The sequence below is a fragment of the Thalassophryne amazonica genome, chromosome 14, assembly GCF_902500255.1.
Source record: "Thalassophryne amazonica chromosome 14, fThaAma1.1, whole genome shotgun sequence".
NCBI classification, from domain to species: Eukaryota; Metazoa; Chordata; class Actinopteri; order Batrachoidiformes; family Batrachoididae; genus Thalassophryne; species Thalassophryne amazonica.
The window spans coordinates 18,115,388-18,137,111 of record NC_047116.1 but is presented as its reverse complement, the minus strand read 5'-3'; the positions used below and the strand labels follow the sequence as shown (position 1 = coordinate 18,137,111).

Genomic DNA, 21,724 nt, shown 5'->3' with positions numbered 1-21,724 from the left:
ACTGTCCATCATTACATAGATGTTTCACTGACAGCCCATTTTAAAGAAAATGCCAACGCCATTTGATGCCCGACTTTTATTATCCATGGTGCATTTTGGGCGTGCCCAACTTCATTATACCATTTACTGGATGCATAATCTGAGCACACTGTAAGGCACAGTGTGCAAACTGGTTGTATTTAGTCAATTCGTCATGGGTGCGTTTTTAGCGTATCATGAAATAAACCAATCACACTGTCACTGAATTTAAGAGCCGGCTTGCACGGGCACTTGGAGTTTTGTTGTTCAGACGGACTTGAAACATAACAGTACAACGCGAGATGCCAAAAAGAACAATGTAAGATTCATCACACGCCAAACCTGGAAATCCAGGCATTTCTTAAACACCCATCATTTCCGAATAGCATCAGTTTTGGGACTAAACTTGCATAAATTTGCAGAATTAGGGTTTTCCAAAGAATATAGCATTTTGCGAAAGCCTGCAAAGTTTAGCGTCATGAATGCAAAATGCGACCTTGCAGTTCTAACTGTTCAGTCAGTATGCGGTTAGTTAACTACAAACTGCAGAACCCAACAGGAAGGTGTTCGGTGCGAGTGGGACACAGTATGGATGATGCAGTGCAGATCTGGAGACAGTAGTTACAGGATGGCACATTTGGTTCTACATCGATAAAACATTCTTACACAAAAATCACAGCTCGCACAGACATTAAAGCCCTTTTCAGACGAGCAACGGCGCGCGATGCTGGCTTCCAAACATGCATTTTCTTCATGGACCGTCACACAAATAGTGTCATTTTGTATCTGCCACCTGCTGGCCAATGTCTGTCATAGCACAATTATCACATGTACCTTTGTGCATCTTTGTGGGCAACATAACTGCATTTATGCAAATTTGACAGAAATCTTATTTGGTCCAACCTCGTAAGCACGCCGAAGGGGGCTTTGAAAAGTTTCTTGGGCTACTTTTTAAACTTTCTGCTGCGAGTCCATCTAAAAGGGGCGTAACTTTCCAACAACATCACTAATACAAACAGGACTCACGGAGGCAAAAACAAATTTGAAAAAACACAAACTAGGTTTTAGTAAAGGCCTTTTCACACCAGACAATAATTTGTTTGATCGTGCTGTATATTAATGGTGATTTTCAAATTCACATTTTGTTAATGGAGCATTTCCTCTTAACATCAGAGTTCCAGGTGCAAAAACTACAGCATTAACATCAAACTCTAAATCCAGCCATTAAATCCTCGTTCTCACTTTCACGGACAAGTATCCCAGAGGGTCCCAGTTAGTAATCTTGCCTCAATCAGGTAGCTGTTGTGAACCGAGTGATTCACTCTTTGTGCTGTGGCCTTATTTTCACCGTGGGAGTCTATTTCTCTGTTGTGAGCTTTGACATATGTTGCTCATCCTACGCGTTCCTGAGGAGCCCCTAATGTTGACGTGCATGCAGTAACATCACTGGGAGGTTTTTCCGTTAGTGCCATGGGTGTGCTACCATAGCTTAGCGCATTGTGCTATCAAACACCGCGCTTTCACCGGCATGTCACGTCACCAAACCCCGTTATAGATCACCATCATGAGCAACTTTGATCTTCACACACTGGTTTGTTACCATGAGGTTCCAGGATACAAAGCCGTGAACGTGAGAATGGGGCTTAAAACTCACGAATAAATAAAGCAAAACTATCAATGATCAGCTAGTTTGATTCAGTTACTTTTCAAAGAATGGTGGTACATTCTGGCGGCTTCCAGCTTCCCAAACATAGCGATCTCCTCATTCCTGAAGATTTACATCAATGTTAAGTATCTTTGGGGGTTTTCACGCTGGCTGAAACAATTAATACAGCTGGGAAAGTTTTCTGGGAATCATTGGATTTCCGGGTGCGAGGCACAGTCTATACTAGAGACAGGTTGACACTGCGTGTTTCTGGCCCAACAGGCTGCATTGCGGAACATCTCAACCACGGTTAGCATCATTATATACATTCACACATTAGCGCTGGCACACACAATCAATTATTAATGTCAGGTGTGGCTTGCACTGTTATTGTTGACCATGGCTAGCATGAGTATACAACGCCACACGTTAGCACCGGCTTACATCATCACAGGTTAACATTAACTGTGGCTGATAACTGTTACCATCAAGCACGTTTAGCATGACCGCGAATCCCGTGAGCATTTCCTTTAAAGCAGCCTATCAGCAATCAAACACGCCATGTCAATGCAACATCTTATAGTGTAAACAGCGGTACACACACAACATCCAGAAATCCACAATTATCAGAAAAAGGTTTAGCATTAGTAATACAGAGACAGCAAAATTTAACAGTTTTCCTTTTTTTTTTTAAACGGCCCTCGTATGGATTAATTAATCCTCACAACAAAATTTTTTTTTAATTTGTATGTTTGATAAGGAAAATTGTCACGTTCCTCCAAAAGCATCCCTTTTTGTGATAGATGAACCAATTTAAACACTTAAAAAAAAGGCAAAGGTTAACATGGGATTATCGCTGGACATTCGCTTTTGAGAAAATTGCCATGTTTGTCTCAGTTATTAGCATGGCTGACTGTGTAAAGGCCTTCGTACTGAAAACTGGGGAAAAGGCAAAAAGATTTATTCTGGTCACTTTGTGAATTCCTTACTGGAGACAGAATTAAAACAAACAAAAATAATGCAAACTCAAGAAGAACTTATTTAAAAACAAAAGAAAGTAAAACAAAAAGGTGGTGATCTGATCAAACAGGATAAAGTACATAACGTTTTTTTTTTGAACATCCGTCGTCCTGCATCGTCCGTCTGGTGGGTTAAAAGTGATAGTGTAACTTACATGTGCGTGTGCACACAGACGTGAATTGCGATTATGAATGACATCAGAAAGAAAGCTCCTTCCCCAACAAGGCCTCAGGCGTTCTGGTAGCAGCGGACGTGCTCACTGTGCATGTTCGGACATCGCTTGTGCACCACCGGCACATGAGGGCAGTAGCTGCATGTTTACTTACACAGTGCCCGGCACAGGAGTCACCACTAGAGGGCGGCAGACTTGGGAGGAGCGGCTGCAGGTGTGGTTGTAGTTCTGAGAGCTCCCCACAGAGACCGGGTCCAGAGCTAAGGCTTGTTAAGATGAGGAGGGAATGGAGGGAGACCCAGTGTGGGCGGAGTCACAGCAGCGCTTTGACCAGGTAGAGCTTGTCCCCGTGCTCGCTGGTGAAGATGGGCGCTTTCTTGTAGTGCTCCACCAGCTCATCCATGGAGTTGAACCTGCGCTGGCCGATACAGTAAATGTCATCTGACAGCTGCACCTTGAAGTGCTTGTTCTTACCGACCGCCTTCAGCGACACAGAGAAATCACTGGGCTGTGGAAAATAAGACAGAGGAGAAAACACTGAATGCTTTCCAACAGCAGTGGACGGAATATCACCACAATTTCAAATTTGGAAGGTACTCCTACTTTCCAAAATGCAGTTTATCCTTCTGGAAACTGATATGTAGGAGAACAATACTGGATCAAATTCATGAAATCCTTAAGAAATCATTTTATAGGAGCGGGGAAAAGATTTTGTTGTTGCTGAGGGAAATAATACATAGATTTTCAAAAGTTAATAGTGCATAAAAAGAGCTTCGTCAGGATCAGGATAAAGATCCAGACTGAGCAGATGAGAAGATATTTTGAGATCGTCAGACTTTTAAACTTGCTGATATTTTGCTGATCTTCTTTACACCTGGACAAAATGATACACATTTAATACAATTTTCCTGCTCTTCAAGCTCTAATCTTCATTCTACAAATAATCACTTCTGTTAGCAACTGTTAGAGCTATAAAATGTGGCTGAAATATTAATTTTTAACAATTAAAAACAACCAATTATGAGGGCTGTCCATAAAGTATAGGTCCTTTTTATTTTTTTCAAAAACTATATGGATTTCATTCATATGTTTTTTACGACAGACATGCATGAACCCTCGTGCGCATGCGTGAGTTTTTCCACACTTGTCGGTGACGTCATTCGCCTGTGAGCACTCCTTGTGGGAGGAGTCGTCCAGCCCCTCGTCGGAATTCCTTTGTCTGAGAAGTTGCTGAGAGACTGGCGCTTTGTTTGATCAAAACTTTTTCTAAACCTGTGAGACACATCGAAGTGGACATGGTTCGAAAAATTAAGCTGGTTTTCAGTGAAAATTTTAACGGCTGATGAGAGATTTTGAGGTGACACTGTCATTTTAAGGACTTCCCATGGTGCGAGACGTCGCGCTGCGCTCTCAGGCGGCGTCATCAGCCTGTTTCAAGCTGAAAACCTCCACATTTCAGGCTCTATTGATCCAGGACGTCGTGAGAGAACAGAGAAGTTTCAGAAGAAGTCGGTTTCAGCATTTTATCCGGATATTCCACTGTTAAAGGAGATTTTTTTAATGAAAGACGTGCGGACGGGTCCGCGCGTCGGGACGCAGCCGGCGTGGAGCGGCGGCACAGGAAAAACACCTCTGTGTTGATAACCATTTGTAAAATCCAGGCGGCTTTTGATGGCTTTCAGTGGAGTGAGTATATGAGAAATTGTTTAACAGCTGGACATGTTCCAACTTGTCCTTAAGGCTTCCAACGGAGGTGTTTTTCCTGTGGTGGAGCGTCGCAGCGGCTGCGAGCCGACGCGCGGACCCGTCCGCACGTCTTTCATTAAAAAAATCTCCTTTAACAGTGGAATATCCGGATAAAATGCTGAAACCGACTTCTTCTGAAACTTCTCTGTTCTCTCACGACGTCCTGGATCAATAGAGCCTGAAATGTGGAGGTTTTCAGCTTGAAACAGGCTGATGACGCCGCCTGAGAGTGCTGCGTGACGTCTCGCACTGTGGGAAGTCCTTAAAGCGACAGTGTCACCTCAAAATCTCTCATCAGCCGTTAAAATTTTCACTGAAAACCAGCTTAATTTTTCGAACCATGTCCACTTCGATGCGTCTCACAGGTTTAGAAAAAATTTTGATCAAACAAAGGGCCAGTCTCTCAGCAACTTCACAGACAAAGGAATTCGGACGAGGGGCTGGACGACTCCTCCCACAAGGAGTGCTCACAGGCGAATGACGTCACTGACAGGCGTGGAAAAACTCACGCATGCGCACGAGGGTTCAAGCATGTCTGACGTAAAAACATATGAATGAAATCCATATAGTTTTTGAAAAAAATAAAAAGGACCTATACTTTATGGACAGACCTCGTACATGTGTATCCACCAGTTCATGATTCATATTCAGACACTCAATGCAAAATATGAACTTACTTTACGACCCCAATTCCAATGAAGTTGGGACGTTTCTTCAATTGAATACACCACAACGATGTTTAATGTTCAAATTGATAAGACTTTTTTGTTTTTGTGCAAATATTTGCTCATTTTGAAATGGATGCCTGCAACTCATTTCTAAAAACCCAGGACAAGGGCAACAAAAGACTGGGAAAGTTGAGGAATGCTCAAAGAACACCTGTTTGGAACATTCCACAGGTGAACAGGTTAATTGGAAACAGGTGAGTGTCATGATTGAGTATAAAAGGAGCATCCCCAAAAGGCTCAGCCGTTCACAAGCAAAGATGGGGTGAGAATCGCCACTTTGTGAACAACTGCATGAAAAAAAATGGTCCAAAAGTTTAAGAAGAATGTTTCTCAATGTTCAATTGCAAGGAATTCAGGGATTCCATCATCTACAGTCCATAATATAATCAGAAGATTCAGAGAATCTTGAGCAGTTTCTACACGTAAGCGGCAAGGCTGAAAACCAACACTGAATGCTCGTGACCTTTGATTCCTCAGGCAGCACTGCATTAAAAACCGATATTGTGTAAAGGATCTTACCGCATGGGCTCAGGAACACTTCAGAAAACCATTGTCAGTTAACACAGTTCGTCACTACATCTACAAGTGCAAGTTAAAACTCTACCATGCAAAGCGAAAGCCATACATCAACAACATCCAGAAACACCGCCGCCTTCTCTGGGCCTGAGCTCATTTGAAATGGACAGACGCAAAGTGGAAAAGTGTGCTGTGGTCTGATGAGTCCACATTTCAAATTGTTTTTGAAAATCATGGACGTTGTGTCCTCCGGACAAAAGAGGAAAACACCATCCAGACTGTTACCAGCGCAAAGTCCAAAAGCCAGCATCTGAGATGGTATGGGGGTGTGTTTGTGGCCATGACATGGGCAACTTACACATCTGTGATGGCACCATCAATGCTGAAAGGTACATCCAGGTTTTGGAGCAACACACGCTGCCATCCAAGCAACGTCTTTTTCAGGGACGTCTCTGCTTATTTCAGCAAGATATTGCCAAGTCACATTCTGCACGTGTTACAACAGCGTGGCTTCATAGTAAAAGAGTGCGGGTACGAGACTGGCCTGCCTGCAGTCCAGACCTGTCGCAAATTGAAAATGTGTGGCGCATTATGAAGCACAAAATACAACAACGGAGACCCCGGACTGTTGAACAACTGAAGTCGTACATCAAGCAAGAATGGGAAAGAATTCCACCTTAAAAGTTTCAACAATTAGTGTCCCCAGTTCCCAAACGCTTATTGAGTGTTGTTAGAAGGAAAGGTGATGTAACACAGTGGTAAACATACCACTGTCCCAGTTTTTTTGAAATGCGTTGCAGGCATCCATTTCAAAATGAGCAAATATGTGCACAAAAAACAATAAAGTTTATCAGTTTGACCATTAAATATCTTGTCTTTGTGGTGTATTTAATTGAATATAGGTTGAAGAGCATTTGTAAATCATTGTATTCTGTTTTTATTTACATTTTACACAACGTCCCAACTTCAATGGAATTGGGGTTGTAATAAGAGACAGCCTCTGATGTCTTGAGATCTAAGCACAGAAAGAATCACTAAGAAACACCAGGAGTTAAGAATGGAGTGTATGCCAGGCCTGCCCCATGCCACTGTGAGCCCGCTGAGCTCCTCCAAAAGAGACCGCCTGACTTTTGCTGAGTGGAGCGCTACACAGAAAGCAAAGTTCTGCCCACCCCCCTCCCTTTTCTTTTTTTTGCTGATCCAAAAAATGATCCAAACCATGACTCAAAAACTGATCCGACCCAAGCTGTGACTTTTGGGATCTGCTGCATCCCTATCTGGATCAGAACATGTTAAAGTGAAATTGGACATTTAGGCTGCAGCAATAAATGTTATTTTAATTCTAATATTCACGACTTCCGCCGTCAGACTCACCGAGGATTCACTGTCTCGTATGAGGAAGTCACCCTCCTCTCCCCTCTCATTAAGTATACACTCAGCTTGGTGTCGGGTGATGTCGCCATAGTACCAGTCCCTCCCGGCAAACCTTCCCGAGCATGCTGGTGCTACCAAGCGTTTTTGCGGGGAGCTCGTTGTAGAGGAGGGTGGGCCGGGTTGCTCATCCAGCACGGTCACATAGTTCTTGGGGACCAGACCCACCATACCACGCGAGTTCTTACACCTCCACCACTCTGGGTCATTCTCCGGCTTCTCTACCACTTCCATGACCTCTCCTTTCTCAAAGTTCAGCTCCTCCTCTGTGACGGAGCTGAAGGGGTAAAGTGTTTGAACCAGATGGAGCACTCCGCCACGGCAGCCTGGGCGGCCATTGGCTAGTGTAGTCCCTTGAGAACCTCCATTGAAGCCGCGTGAGGAATCTCTCTCACCCCTTTCGTCTGGTCCGCTTAGTTCCTCCTGAACATAATTGGATGGAAACCAACCAACTCTGCCCCCTTGACTTCCCCGCCACCATCCATCGCTGCACTTTTCCATCACAACAACCCTGGAGCCCTTCACCAGGGTTAGCTCGTCGTCCCTCTCTGCTGTGTAGGCAAACTTCACCACAGTGGGGATATTGAGGTCGTAGATTCTCTCGGCAGCTCCTCCTCCGACTCCACCACTGCCATTGGTAGGGTACTCTGTGTCCGAGCTTGGTGTTGGAGAAGCATCTCGGGTGCTCGTCTTCCTCTTTGTTTTACCAAGGCCTAAAGAAAAAAAACTGGTCAATGAAGGGTTGCTGGGCTTCAGGCAGTACAACAAACAAACTCATCACACTAAAATAGCTATTATTCAACATCTTTACTAATGATTCAGTGTCATTTACTCATTTGTTTCTCCCTTTATTATGTAACATACTAACATTTTATAATCACTTTATGAGTGACTCCTAAAATAGGAGGCTGGCCCCTTAGTGGAAGTCCAGAGTTGCTGTTACGATGGGAAAACAAGAAGTGTAAAAATGTTGAATTAATCTATTTCACATGACAACAAATGACTGGCAAAGCTGTAATATAAAGCCTCAAGACTGAAGTTGACAAAAAATCTAAATGCACAATTATATCCAAGACAAAAAGAAAATTCAATGTTTATCTATGCTCAATATTAATGATGAATACGGACAAAGCCTTCTGCTCACACAATTGTTCATTTAACCCATATTTGTCTCGTTTTATTCAAGTTTGCAGATAGATTAAATCGTCGGCGCAGTGACACATAATGCTCATAAAAAAAATACACATAAAAAAAAAATTAGGTGGGCTTCATAGATAATTGGCAAAGCTTCTGGGGAAAACCTGGTCTTGTTAGGAGAGACGGCATCCATCCCACTTTGGATGGAGCAGCTCTCATTTCTAGAAATCTGGCCAATTTTCTTAAATCCTCCAAACCGTGACTATCCAGGGTTGGGACCAGGAAGCAGAGTTGTAGTCTTACACACCTCTCTGCAGCTTCTCTCCCCCTGCCATCCCCTCATTACCCCATCCCCGTAGAGATGGTGTCTGCTCCCAGACCACCAATAACCAGCAAAAATCTATTTAAGCATAAAAATTCAAAAAGAAAAAATAATATAGCACCTTCAACTGCACCACAGACTAAAACAGTTAAATGTGGTCTATTAAACATTAGGTCTCTCTCTTCTAAGTCCCTGTTGGTAAATGATATAATAATTGATCAACATATTGATTTATTCTGCCTTACAGAAACCTGGTTACAGCAGGATGAATATGTTAGTTTAAATGAGTCAACACCCCCGAGTCACACTAACTGACAGAATGCTCGTAGCACGGGCCGGGGCGGAGGATTAGCAGCAATCTTCCATTCCAGCTTATTAATTAATCAAAAACCCAGACAGAGCTTTAATTCATTTGAAAGCTTGACTCTTAGTCTTGTCCATCCAAATTGGAAGTCCCAAAAACCAGTTTTATTTGTTATTATCTATCATCCACCTGGTCGTGACCTTTTGTCTGACTTAGTGCTTAGCTCAGATAAGATAATTATAGTGGGCGATTTTAACATCCACACAGATGCTGAGAATGACAGCCTCAACACTGCATTTAATCTATTATTAGACTCTACTGGCTTTGCTCAAAATGTAAATGAGTCCACCCACCACTTTAATCATATCTTAGATCTTGTTCTGACTTATGGTATGGAAATTGAAGACTTAACAGTATTCCCTGAAAACTCCCTTCTGTCTGATCATTTCTTAATAACATTTACTCTGATGGACTACCCAGCAGTGGGGAATAAGTTTCATTACACTAGAAGTCTTTCAGAAAGCGCTGTAACTAGGTTTAAGGATATGATTCCTTCTTTATGTTCTCTAATGCCATATACCAACACAGTGCAGAGTAGCTACCTAAACTCTGTAAGTGAGATAGAGTATCTCGTCAATAGTTTTACATCCTCATTGAAGACAACTTTGGATGCTGTAGCTCCTCTGAAAAAGAGAGCTTTAAATCAGAAGTGCCTGACTCCGTGGTATAACTCACAAACTCGTAGCTTAAAGCAGATAACCCGTAAGTTGGAGAGGAAATGGCGTCTCACTAATTTAGAAGATCTTTACTTAGCCTGGAAAAAGAGTCTGTTGCTCTATAAAAAAGCCCTCCGTAAAGCTAGGACATCTTTCTACTCATCACTAATTGAAGAAAATAAGAACAACCCCAGGTTTCTTTTCAGCACTGTAGCCAGGCTGACAAAGAGTCAGAGCTCTATTGAGCTGAGTATTCCATTAACTTTAACTAGTAATGACTTCATGACTTTCTTCACTAACAAAATTTTAACTATTAGAGAAAAAATTACTCATAACCATCCCAAAGACGTATCGTTATCTTTGGCTGCTTTCAGTGATGCCGGTATTTGGTTAGACTCTTTCTCTCCGATTGTTCTGTCTGAGTTATTTTCATTAGTTACTTCATCCAAACCATCAACATGTTTATTAGACCCCATTCCTACCAGGCTGCTCAAGGAAGCCCTACCATTATATAATGCTTCGATCTTAAATATGATCAATCTATCTTTGTTAGTTGGCTATGTACCACAGGCTTTTAAGGTGGCAGTAATTAAACCATTACTTAAAAAGCCATCACTTGACCCAGCTATCTTAGCTAATTATAGGCCAATCTCCAACCTTCCTTTTCTCTCAAAAATTCTTGAAAGGGTAGTTGTAAAACAGCTAACTGATCATCTGCAGAGGAATGGTCTATTTGAAGAGTTTCAGTCAGGTTTTAGAATTCATCATAGTACAGAAACAGCATTAGTGAAGGTTACAAATGATCTTCTTATGGCCTCGGACAGTGGACTCATCTCTGTGCTTGTTCTGTTAGACCTCAGTGCTGCTTTTGATACTGTTGACCATAAAATTTTATTACAGAGATTAGAGCATGCCATAGGTATTAAAGGTACTGCGCTGCGGTGGTTTGAATCATATTTGTCTAATAGATTACAATTTGTTCATGTAAATGGGGAATCTTCTTCACAGACTAAAGTTAATTATGGAGTTCCACAAGGTTCTGTGCTAGGACCAATTTTATTCACTTTATACATGTTTCCCTTAGGCAGTATTATTAGACGGTATTGCTTAAATTTTCATTGTTACGCAGATGATACCCAGCTTTATCTATCCATGAAGCCAGAGGACACACACCAATTAGCTAAACTGCAGGATTGTCTTACAGACATAAAGACATGGATGACCTCTAATTTCCTGCTTTTAAACTCAGATAAAACTGAAGTTATTGTACTTGGCCCCACAAATCTTAGAAACATGGTGTCTATCAGATCCTTACTCTGGATGGCATTACCCTGACCTCTAGTAATACTGTGAGAAATCTTGGAGTCATTTTTGATCAGGATATGTCATTCAAAGCGCATATTAAACAAATATGTAGGACTGCTTTTTTGCATTTACGCAATATCTCTAAAATTAGAAAGGTCTTGTCTCAGAGTGATGCTGAAAAACTAATTCATGCATTTATTTCCTCTAGGCTGGACTATTGTAATTCATTATTATCAGATTGTCCTAAAAGTTCCCTAAAAAGCCTTCAGTTAATTCAAAATGCTGCAGCTAGAGTACTAACGGGGACTAGAAGGAGAGAGCATATCTCACCCATATTGGCCTCTCTTCACTGGCTTCCTGTTAATTCTAGAATAGAATTTAAAATTCTTCTTCTTACTTATAAGGTTTTGAATAATCAGGTCCCATCTTATCTTAGGGACCTCGTAGTACCATATCACCCCAATAGAGCGCTTCGCTCTCAGACTGCAGGCTTACTTGTAGTTCCTAGGGTTTGTAAGAGTAGAATGGGAGGCAGAGCCTTCAGCTTTCAGGCTCCTCTCCTGTGGAACCAGCTCCCAATTCAGATCAGGGAGACAGACACCCTCTCTACTTTTAAGATTAGGCTTAAAACTTTCCTTTTTGCTAAAGCTTATAGTTAGGGCTGGATCAGGTGACCCTGAACCATCCCTTAGTTATGCTGCTATAGACGTAGACTGCTGGGGGTTCCCATGATGCACTGTTTCTTTCTCTTTTTGCTCTGTATGCACCACTCTGCATTTAATCATTAGTGATCGATCTCTGCTCCCCTCCACAGCATGTCTTTTTCCTGGTTCTCTCCCTCAGCCCCAACCAGTCCCAGCAGAAGACTGCCCCTCCCTGAGCCTGGTTCTACTGGAGGTTTCTTCCTGTTAAAAGGGAGTTTTTCCTTCCCACTGTAGCCAAGTGCTTGCTCACAGGGGGTCGTTTTGACCGTTGGGGTTTTACATAATTATTGTATGGCCTTGCCTTACAATATAAGGCGCCTTGGGGCAACTGTTTGTTGTGATTTGGCGCTATATATAAAAAAAAATTGATTGAATTGATTGATGCTCAGCAAAAGGGCACAAAGAAAACCATTACCAGCAGCAGAATATTTTGTTGAGCGCTTCACATATATAAAATCCTGTCATTAAGTATTTAATGGCCACAACAGGCCACCTTTGTCTGTTCCGCTGCCAGCACTTTTATTTCTTTTGTGGCATTAACAACAATGTGACCTCCTGGAAGTCAGAAACATTTAAGGTGGTCTGCAGTGCCCTCTAGTGGGCATGCTGTTTAACATCTGTGCAAACGTCAAGGACGTACAGAAGTATAAGGGCAGCGACTGTTATACCGTTTGAAATGAACGGACAGAATTCTGTATTTAAATGGACCAGCTGATACAACATCGACAGGTGGACTATTCCACATTAACACATGGAATAGTTTACCTGAGGATGTTGGATAAGTTGGGCCCATAAATATGTTCATAAATAGACTGGACAAATCCTGGATTAACCACCCAGTGAAAGTGGACTGGGAGACAGGTGACGGACACCCGTCGATGCATTCTACATCTACATAGGAAGATTTACTGAAGATCTGGGAAAAGAGGCAGGAAACCACCACCTGCTTTCAGAATCATCCTAAGGTATCCTAAGATATAAAAGAGCATTAAGGTCGGGATGATTCTGTATCCACTACAAAGGGGGCATGGCAGAAAAAGTGTGACAACTACTGGTTTATACCAGTTTTGAGCCAGATTTGGATGTTCATCTGGGTTTCTGTGGAGGTGTTTTTCCTCAGATCCCTCACACATTTTGGAGCAGCACTTATCCAGGAATATTGAAATAATTCAGTGTTCCTGGTCTCTGGGTGCAAATTAACAAATGTTCCTGAAGAGGTTCACACATTTGCAAGAACCCTAAAATGAGGCTCCAAATTTTCCTGAGATGAACAGGAAACATTCTACTCAGAGAGAAACAGACAGTCGACCGCATCTTTCCGTTATTAGAAGAGACTCAGACACACAACACGTCAACTTGGACCGACTCAACCTGCACCCAATTCCACAATCCCAGTGAAATCAAAGTCCTCTCTGTCTATTTAGTATTCCACCTACACCATCTCCGTGGTGTATGAGGGTCTATCTATAGTAATCAAACAGGCTGAAAATAGCTGCTGCAGACGGGGAGCAGAAAGTGGAGCAGGCATCATGGGTTTGATAATGACAGGCTTTCCGGGATCAAAGATAGCTCCTCGTGTACCTGTCTGACTTCTCAAAGGCATTTCTTTAAAACATGCATTGACACTTTTTCGTTCCCAAAGATTCTCGACTCGAACACAGCCGAGGAGAAGTCCTCCTCTTACAATTCATCACGATAATACATGTGGATTCTACATCGTCGATGACATTTAAACCGTTTACTCTGTGGACCCCGTCACTGTACGCTTGTATGTGGAACTAATAAAGCCTCGCCGAGTTTCTTTTTGACAGCTGATGGCCCAGTTAGTGCCACAGAGCCTGCCTGAAATGCCACAGAAATGTCACTGTTGAATACTACAATTACATGGGTTGGAAAATTTTCTGGGTTCACGTAGAGTAGCATGAAACTTGTTGACAGAGAGGAGGAGGAAGAGTGGAGCGGAGGAGAAAGACAAGGGGTCTCTCGGCAGCTGTTTCTCAAACAGAATGAACCAAACACATCAGAGGGCACAGCTGACAAAAACACAAAGGAGACGGCTGAGACGGGAATAACAAGCAGATCATGTTTATGGATAGCAGCGTGGATCCGTATCTGATAGCCGAGTGTATGGATATGTGTGTGTGTGTGTGTGTGTGTGTGTGTGTGTGTGTGTATTTTGAAAACCAAACCAGGCCTGACATAATCACGAAGGAAAAAAAATGAGGCAGAGAGAAGTTTGTTGACTGACAGAAACTTCATGGAGAGATATTCTGTAAATACATTGCTTTTCAAGCCAAAAACTTTTAAGTGGTTTTACTTCTGAAATGTGAGAAGTTTGGGCTTTTGACTTGTGTCAGGTTAGTGTAATAAATAAATAAAAATCTTATGGGGAACATTTATTTTTTCATACTGTAGTTTATCAAATCAACAACTTTGATTAAAAAAAGTTACAGGTGCACCTACACCGAAAGTATGTGTAAATCCCAAATCTTACATCTGTATTTCTAACAGTTTTAAAAGTACAGCCATTTGCATTTTTCCAAACCTTGTTCAGAAGATACACCTGATTTGACAGCATTTAAAAAAAAAAAAAATTCTACATAAGACGTTAGCCATAGCCACAGTTTCAAAGCTTCATACATCATAGCAAATGCGGTATGAATGTTAGAAACTGGATAGAGAGGCTCGTCTGGCAAATAAAATTAATTCAAAATTCAAAGGGCTGTACTTTCAAAACTATTAGAGATTCAGGCATAATATCTGAGATTTCTCCATAAATCTGGTGGTCAGGGGAATCAGAGAGGGTGAGCTTCTATAGAATAACCTCCCTGCTGTCGCTCTGGTTCAGCCATGCGTGTAAACCACACATTTCCTGCTCGTCTTCCACAATAAAAGCAATTTAATGTGAAGATTGCAGTAGGTCTTTACTGCGAAACGGCAAAAACTAACAGCTCTACTGTGGTTTAGCAATATGTTAAAGTTCCCAAAAATCATAAGCACCTTTTGGTTAGAAGTTATTTGGAAGCATTACATTACATCTAATCAGTGGGTGAAAAAAAAAAGAATAACGGTCATTATTATCACTTTACCGAGGCGTTGCTAGGCCGGTAGCGTAGATTTACGTCGATGCTACCTGGCTATACCCGCCCGCAGTAGCGAACGAGTATCGGCATACCCGCCCGCTGTGCGTAAACAAATGACATCATAGCACGTGCGCAGCCCAAAAACCATCCGCAGAGGAAAAGATAAAAAGGCGAGAAGTGCGTGTTGCTCCCAATATGGATGCTTTTCTCATGGACAGTCCAACAAATAACAGCAGCCAAAGCAGCCAGCTTGACGAGGATGCACTGGCAGATCTGGACAGCAGCACGGTACCAGCTAACACGATAAAATCTACCGAGGTTGGAACGCGCAAGTTCCGTGACTGGCTAGCGCGGCGCAATATTGAAGGCAACCTGCATACTGTTACGCCATATGTTGTGTATCTCAGTAAAATACAACAACATGCTGTTGTCGTGCGGTATGCATTTTCTGAGTCCCTCCGTTCATGGCCAGTCGCCTAAAATGACCGATATTTGCCCGAGTTAGACGAGGGCAAATATCGGTCATGAACGTCAGGCTTCTGAAAATGCATACCGCCCTCCAAAAGCATGTTATTGTATTATTATGGAATTTAGAACCTGTAGCAGAGATGTATTTTAGCAGGTACACATTCATTAGCATAAAATAGGGTTAAAATCAAATACAGATTATAAACGCAAGTGGATTAAGCCGTGAATTAGCCGTAAATGTCCCATGTAAGGCCTTAAACTCCTACTTTTTTCTTTTTTTTTTTTACTTAATTTTATTGTGCTGTATTATTTATTGTTACATTTATATGCACTTAATGTGTGTGCTTTATCTGTGTGAATGGTTCCAACAGACCACCACATAATTTCCTTCAGGTTTAATAAAGTATCTATTTATCCATCTATCATGGTGAGGGCGAATAAGTAATGAAACTGAACAATCCTCTTCTGGCCCTTGATGTACATGTTAGCAAATGCACAAATAAGGCCAAATGATAAAACACTCTGCAAGAGAACTTTGTAAAACATCTGAAGAATACAGCAGTCTATTTTAAAATGATAGTTTTCTTACAAAAAAACATCCTCTCCTGCAACTTGTGGGCTTATTTTGTGCACATTTATTAAATGTCAGTTTGTTGTCTATTTCAACACACATATATGTGTACGTTGTGACCTGATCTACCACTACATCATTTGTATTTGAGGGTGGAACTATAATTCCCTTTTTTATTAAAATCTATGGCCATCTCCTTTGCTTTCTTCTCAATAACCACAAGGAAATTATCTGTACACCATTTAAAAAAAAAAAAAACCTGCAGCTCCCTCTCAAAACCCCCTAGGAATGCTGTAGTAGACTTTACAAAGCCCACTAATGCTGTTTCATCAGCATATTTAAAATAGGTGTGGTCTGAGAAGGTTGCTTGGCAGTTATTAGTGTATAAAGTGTACAGAATAGAGGACACTGTGCACTTGTGGTGCCCCTGTATTTATAGGGGCACCACAGTTAAATTTGACTTGTTAACTATGGTTCATCAACAAGTCAAAGGTCCACAAAATTAATCTTGGGTCCAGAGGTGTACCAGTTTTTGTACCATCAGGTGGGGTTGGATGGTGTTCAAGGCACCGAAATCTATGAACACAATCTTGGTAAGACTATCTGCCTGTTCTAGGTGCTCATATATGCTGTTTGTCAAAGTCAGCAGTGCATCTTCAACTCCTCTCTCTGCATGATATGCAAATTGCTTTGGGTCTAAGGATGGTGTGACCTCACATAAAAGCTGTTTCAGGAGTATTTTTTTCAAAACATTTCACTGGTGTACACATTAGAGCAACAAGGCGCAGGTCATTAAGTTCCCTAGGTTTATTGTTTTTGGGTAGGGGCACAATCAATGTTTTTTTTTTTCCATAGATAAGGAATTACACCAGTGTCTATTAACACCTGGAACAGCCTTTGAAAGGGCTGTGCCAACTGATATGAACACACCCTTAATGTGCTGCTGCCAATACCATCAGACCCACTAGCTTTACAGGGGTTCACATGTCTAAAGTAAGACAACATCTATAGAAATGTCAATGTCCACACACTTCATACTACTGATTTCTTTAGAAACCAATCCCTGCTTAGCTTTAAAGTCATGAATATTAAATCTGGAGTAAAAATCATGCAAGTCATTGGCCATTTCAAGTTTGTTTCCACTTCCATGAGATATTTCTTAGGCTTGTATCCTGTAATTGCCCGAACCCTCTGCCATGCTCTCCTAGCATCATTTCTGAAAAGGTTCTCCAATTTGCGTTATATGCTGCTTTACAGTCCATAATCATACTTTGTGTTTTTCTGCACAGTCCTTTTCTCTTCTCCATTTCCTCCCAATCTGAACAGTCCCTTTTGTTTTTGTTAAGAAGTTGTTGTAGTTCTGGGGTTACCCAGGTTTGTTGTTGGGAAACATCTTAACAGTCTTTTTGGGAATAATTATGTCCTCGCAGAATGTTATGTACACTGATATAGCAAGCGCCGCATCATTGACGTTTTCGGGCTCGTTGGTCACTTCATTCCAATTGTGTGCTTTAGCAATCTTGCAGTGCCTCAGATGCGGCAGTAGTCCAGTTCTTAACCTCCACCTTTCTGATTTTCTCACACTGCAGCCTGGACACACAGGCAAGCATCAGTTTGATCATGTTGTGATCCGAGTTCCCTAAATGGGGCAGTGCTTTAGAGTAGAAGGCATCCTGGATATTTCCATAGCACTGGTCGAGGCAGGTTGTGTCGCGAGTGGGACAGGTGACATGTAGCTGGTATGTGGGAACTACAAGATCATGAATTGTGGAAGCAGCAGCTTGTGTATCGGCAGATGGTGCGATACACACAACAAAAAGTCTATTTGGCATATTTCTGTAGGCAGATGATAGGGCCTTAAGGTGAGTGTTAGTAATTCAATGTCCATGCATATTGGTGTTTCATTGTAATGTGAGCAGAGTAACAGTACTTATTAATACACACGCATGCACACACACCTCTCCACCCTTGCTTTTTCTGGAGTTTTGGCTGTGGTCTATCCCACTAGCATGTAACCCTCTAGGTCGGCTCCCAAATCAAAGTCCACCCCATAAGCCAACCCTCTGTCAGGCAGATAAGGCAAGATTGTCGGTAGTCAGAGAGGTACCGAGTACAGGCTCGCAGGTCATCCACTTTGTTCCATAAGGTTTGGACATTACCAAGCAAGACTGATGGAAGCATTTGTCTGCAGGGTTGCCTTTTAATCCACTCCCGGTGTTGCAGACTGAACGGTCCCCCCCTAAAAATTGGTCCGCCCTGCCTCCACTGTGCATGCGTCATTTTGGACCACAACAGCACGTCCGTCTCTTCACCCAACACAATCAAATGGATTAATGCGATTATTAACCATCAGATGACGAGGTAAAACTTCTTAAAAATCATTCTAAAGTCAGTTTTACGCAGAAATGAGGCAATATTCTGTGAGGCTTTGAAATGACGGACACCCAGTGAACGCATCAGGTAGCAGCTTGTGTAGCCGCGTCGCTCTGATCACTTCCTCTGTCTTTTATGATGAAATAATTCTCAATTTATGTGGAAAGGATTGTTGTACAAAAGCTTCAGATATCTGTTGCTGAGATAAATGATGACTGGAGTGCAGTTTGACACAGAAACAAGGTGATATCTGTGAACCGTAGCTGATGATGCATGCACAGTGAAGGCAGGTCAGACCGATTTTTAGGGGGGACCGTTTGGTCTGCGACACCGGATTTCTGTTTTCCTACCACATTTCCTTGTTTTGGCATTGTTGCCTCTGACACATTGGGGTGGTAACAGCGACGCGTCTTTGAAGCAAGAGCAGGATGAAGGGAGTCCCATATAAAAAAAAGGTGTTGCCATCTGGCTGGCGTGTGCCTTAAAGTTGTGGCAAGCAGCGTGTTGGATGAGGTCGGCCAATAAAGTGGCCAGGATCGAAAGGAAAATTACTTGGTTCAGCCTCATGGTGAGGGCCAACATGTTAGTGGTTTATGGCTTAATTAATCCATGGTACTAAAGCGTATAAAAACAGACATTAAAACAAGCAAGTACAAGTACGAGACGTGCAGAGACTGTGTCGCCACTCGCACATGTGCCCCTTCACTGTCCATAGACAAAGAAAAAAAGTCAGATTTATGTCCTCGAGGGGGTGTTGTGAAAAAGCAGTGGTTGGGAATTAATGTGGACGAAAGCCAAAACAAATAACTATACATTTTCTTTTGAAAATATTTTAGTGTGTTATGTCCCCTGAAATTCCTTAAAGTACAAGACGAACAAACTAACACATCTCGACATTATAGCAGGGACAATGGAATAAGTCTGTGGGCGGCAGAGTGGGGGTGTGCATCATGACGTCAGTCAGTCTTCAGCGATCAACTGTCCAACCCTCACATCTACTGACATTCAAGAGCTTCAGCTGCAAATGAATAAAGACAAACATGAGTTCCCAGGTGTATTAAATGAAACTGAAAACTGAAAGTGTATAGTTGCCTGTGTTTCTTAGTGAGGTCGTAAACTTTCCAACAGACTCACATAAACTAAACAATTTCTGAGGGAAGGTGCATTTAGAGCTTAATATCAGAGAAAAGAGATCAATAATGGATAATCGTTAGCTGCAGCCTTCAAGATACAAGACAGCAGAAGGAACATGTTCAGTGAATTCAGCAAAAACACTTTCAGGCACATCCATTTTCTCTTTCACTCATTTACACTTCAATGCACTTTCCTTCTGGTTAGAGCAGCCACGAGCTCCGTTCTCTCCTCCCCCAATTCCCTCTTAACCTTCACCTACCTCGTCATGTTGTGGATGGTGATTTTCACACCCAGATGACTTCACTCAGAGGTGACCGAGTCTGAGCTGATGAAAGCCCACCTGACTGTGTGTTGCAGCACATTGCTTCACTCTTGCCGTTACCGTGGAAGCTGCCACTTTAAACAAGCCTTCACGGCATCTCATCACCCACATCATCGTGTGCCATAATTGAAAACGCACAATGTGGCCCTCAAATGGTTCATTAGCACCGTGTCAGCGGCTGCTGTGATTTAAAGGACTACGTAATGTGGTTCAGTATCGTGAACAAATTAGCCCTAAAGCTAATCCACAGCTCAGTTAAAAACTCAAAAATAGTGAATTCTCTCAGCAGTATGCCAGATTTTGTGGCAAAAAAAAAAAAAAAAGTGAAGGGTGCTCCATGGCTTCCAGTCTGAACTTGGAATTTGTATAGTCTCATTCATATCTCAGTAATCGCAGTAACAAACAGAATATATGACCCACTTTGACTTTTAATTTAAAAATTTAAAGTGATTTCCTTCAATTTATATAAAAATAAATAAAATCAGGTTGCAGTCACTTTAAGTGATGGATTAAACAGTGCCTGCAACCTGATAGCAACAAATATTCATTTGTAAAATGAAAAAATATATGTTTTCACAGAACTTTGTGAAAACGCTGAATCTGGCTAGGAATCGAAGCAAATAAATTTGAGGGTGAGCTCACACCTTGTACTCTTGTGATCAACAGACCTCGAGATGACACTGAAACACAGACACAGGCTTTGACGTTAACAGAAAATGGGGCATCATTCTAAATTGCCCCCACCAAAAAAGATTTCCCCAACACAGATCGATAGCAATGGCATGATGTCCATATTAAATTAAAATCGAATGAATTTTTAATTAAAAAATAAAAACCTCCCTCTCAATAATCACTGCTATATTGTTTTTTGTTCCATGGCCACAGAAATCATACTATGTGTGATCCAGTTTGTAATTTCACTATAAGTAAGTGTGCTATACATTGGTTGACCTGTAGGTGTCAGTAGTTTCTAATGAGCTGTTAAATGAGGCTTCACATAATTAAGCCTTTGTTGAATCAATGGTCAGTAGGTGCAAACTGTTGAAGCTCCAACTCACTACTCTGTGTTCATGGTTCCAAATCATTTGTAAATATGAAATATCTGAGCTAAAGTCCATCTTTTGAAAGGTGTTACAAGTACACCCTCCATCTGCAGTGTTGTAAATATTTAGACTTTATATGGTTTTCTTTTTTGTCCGTCGGCTCCGGAGTGAGCTGGAGATTCCCAACAGCAGCTGCACGCAAAGTCATATTGTCCCGAGAAATACACATTACAAGCGCGAAAGCATCATTTGTACAGTGTCCACAATAAGAGTAAAAAAATAATTTGAACACTTTAAACTATAAATTTGGCCAATGTAATAAAGTACCATCTCCTGGCTGAAGAGCCTTCTACTCTTCTTGGAGAATAATTAATATGTGAACTCTGAGACGTGTTAACTTTAATGAATGACTTGACCGTTTTCACTGCACTTGAAACTTCAACAGCAAACAACCTTTGAAAATCACCGTGTATAAATCCAGCAAAAATAAAAGAAAAAAGAAAAAAGCAAAAACAATAAGCTGTACTACTGTGTCTTTGTTATTACCAACAATTCCCCTGAAATAAGAAAACAATGAATTTTATCCATGCTAACAAGTATTGCCTGTGTATCCTACAGCCTGATGTATGAGTTGCATTTGTGGTTTCAGTGCAGCTAGAAACCTTTTAAATCACACAGGAGTCATAGAGCTGTGCTAAGTGGACATTACTTTCATTACAGTGTGGTTATGAAGCTATGTTTTTGCCAGTGTTGGATCATTAAAATGAACGGCAAACAATTTCATGAAACTTGGTTATAAAAAAAAAAAAAAAAGTTTAGCTTGGCCTGGAAAAGAAGAAATCCAATTCCATTAAAGATAGACCATGGGCCAAGTAGGTTTTTCGGTACCAGTTAAGGGGATGAAATGACACCTAGAAACCAGCCTCGGTTTATCATGGTCTACACAAAAATGTATGATAGCCATCC

General features: G+C 41.6%; 1 protein-coding gene across 1 annotated transcript in view; it reads right to left on the bottom strand.

Annotated features, from left to right (window-relative positions):
- Positions 1-520: 520 nt before the first annotated feature.
- Positions 521-21,724, bottom strand: part of LOC117525338 (cytoplasmic protein NCK2-like) — a 32,283-nt gene continuing 11,079 nt past the window's right edge. Inside the window, exons 3-4 of the mRNA XM_034187176.1 lie at positions 7,220-7,989; positions 521-3,363 (exon numbers count right to left, since the gene is read on the bottom strand). Coding sequence (XP_034043067.1) covers positions 3,169-3,363; positions 7,220-7,989 — 965 coding nt within the window. The 3' untranslated portion in view covers positions 521-3,168. The remainder of the gene's footprint in view (positions 3,364-7,219; positions 7,990-21,724) is intronic.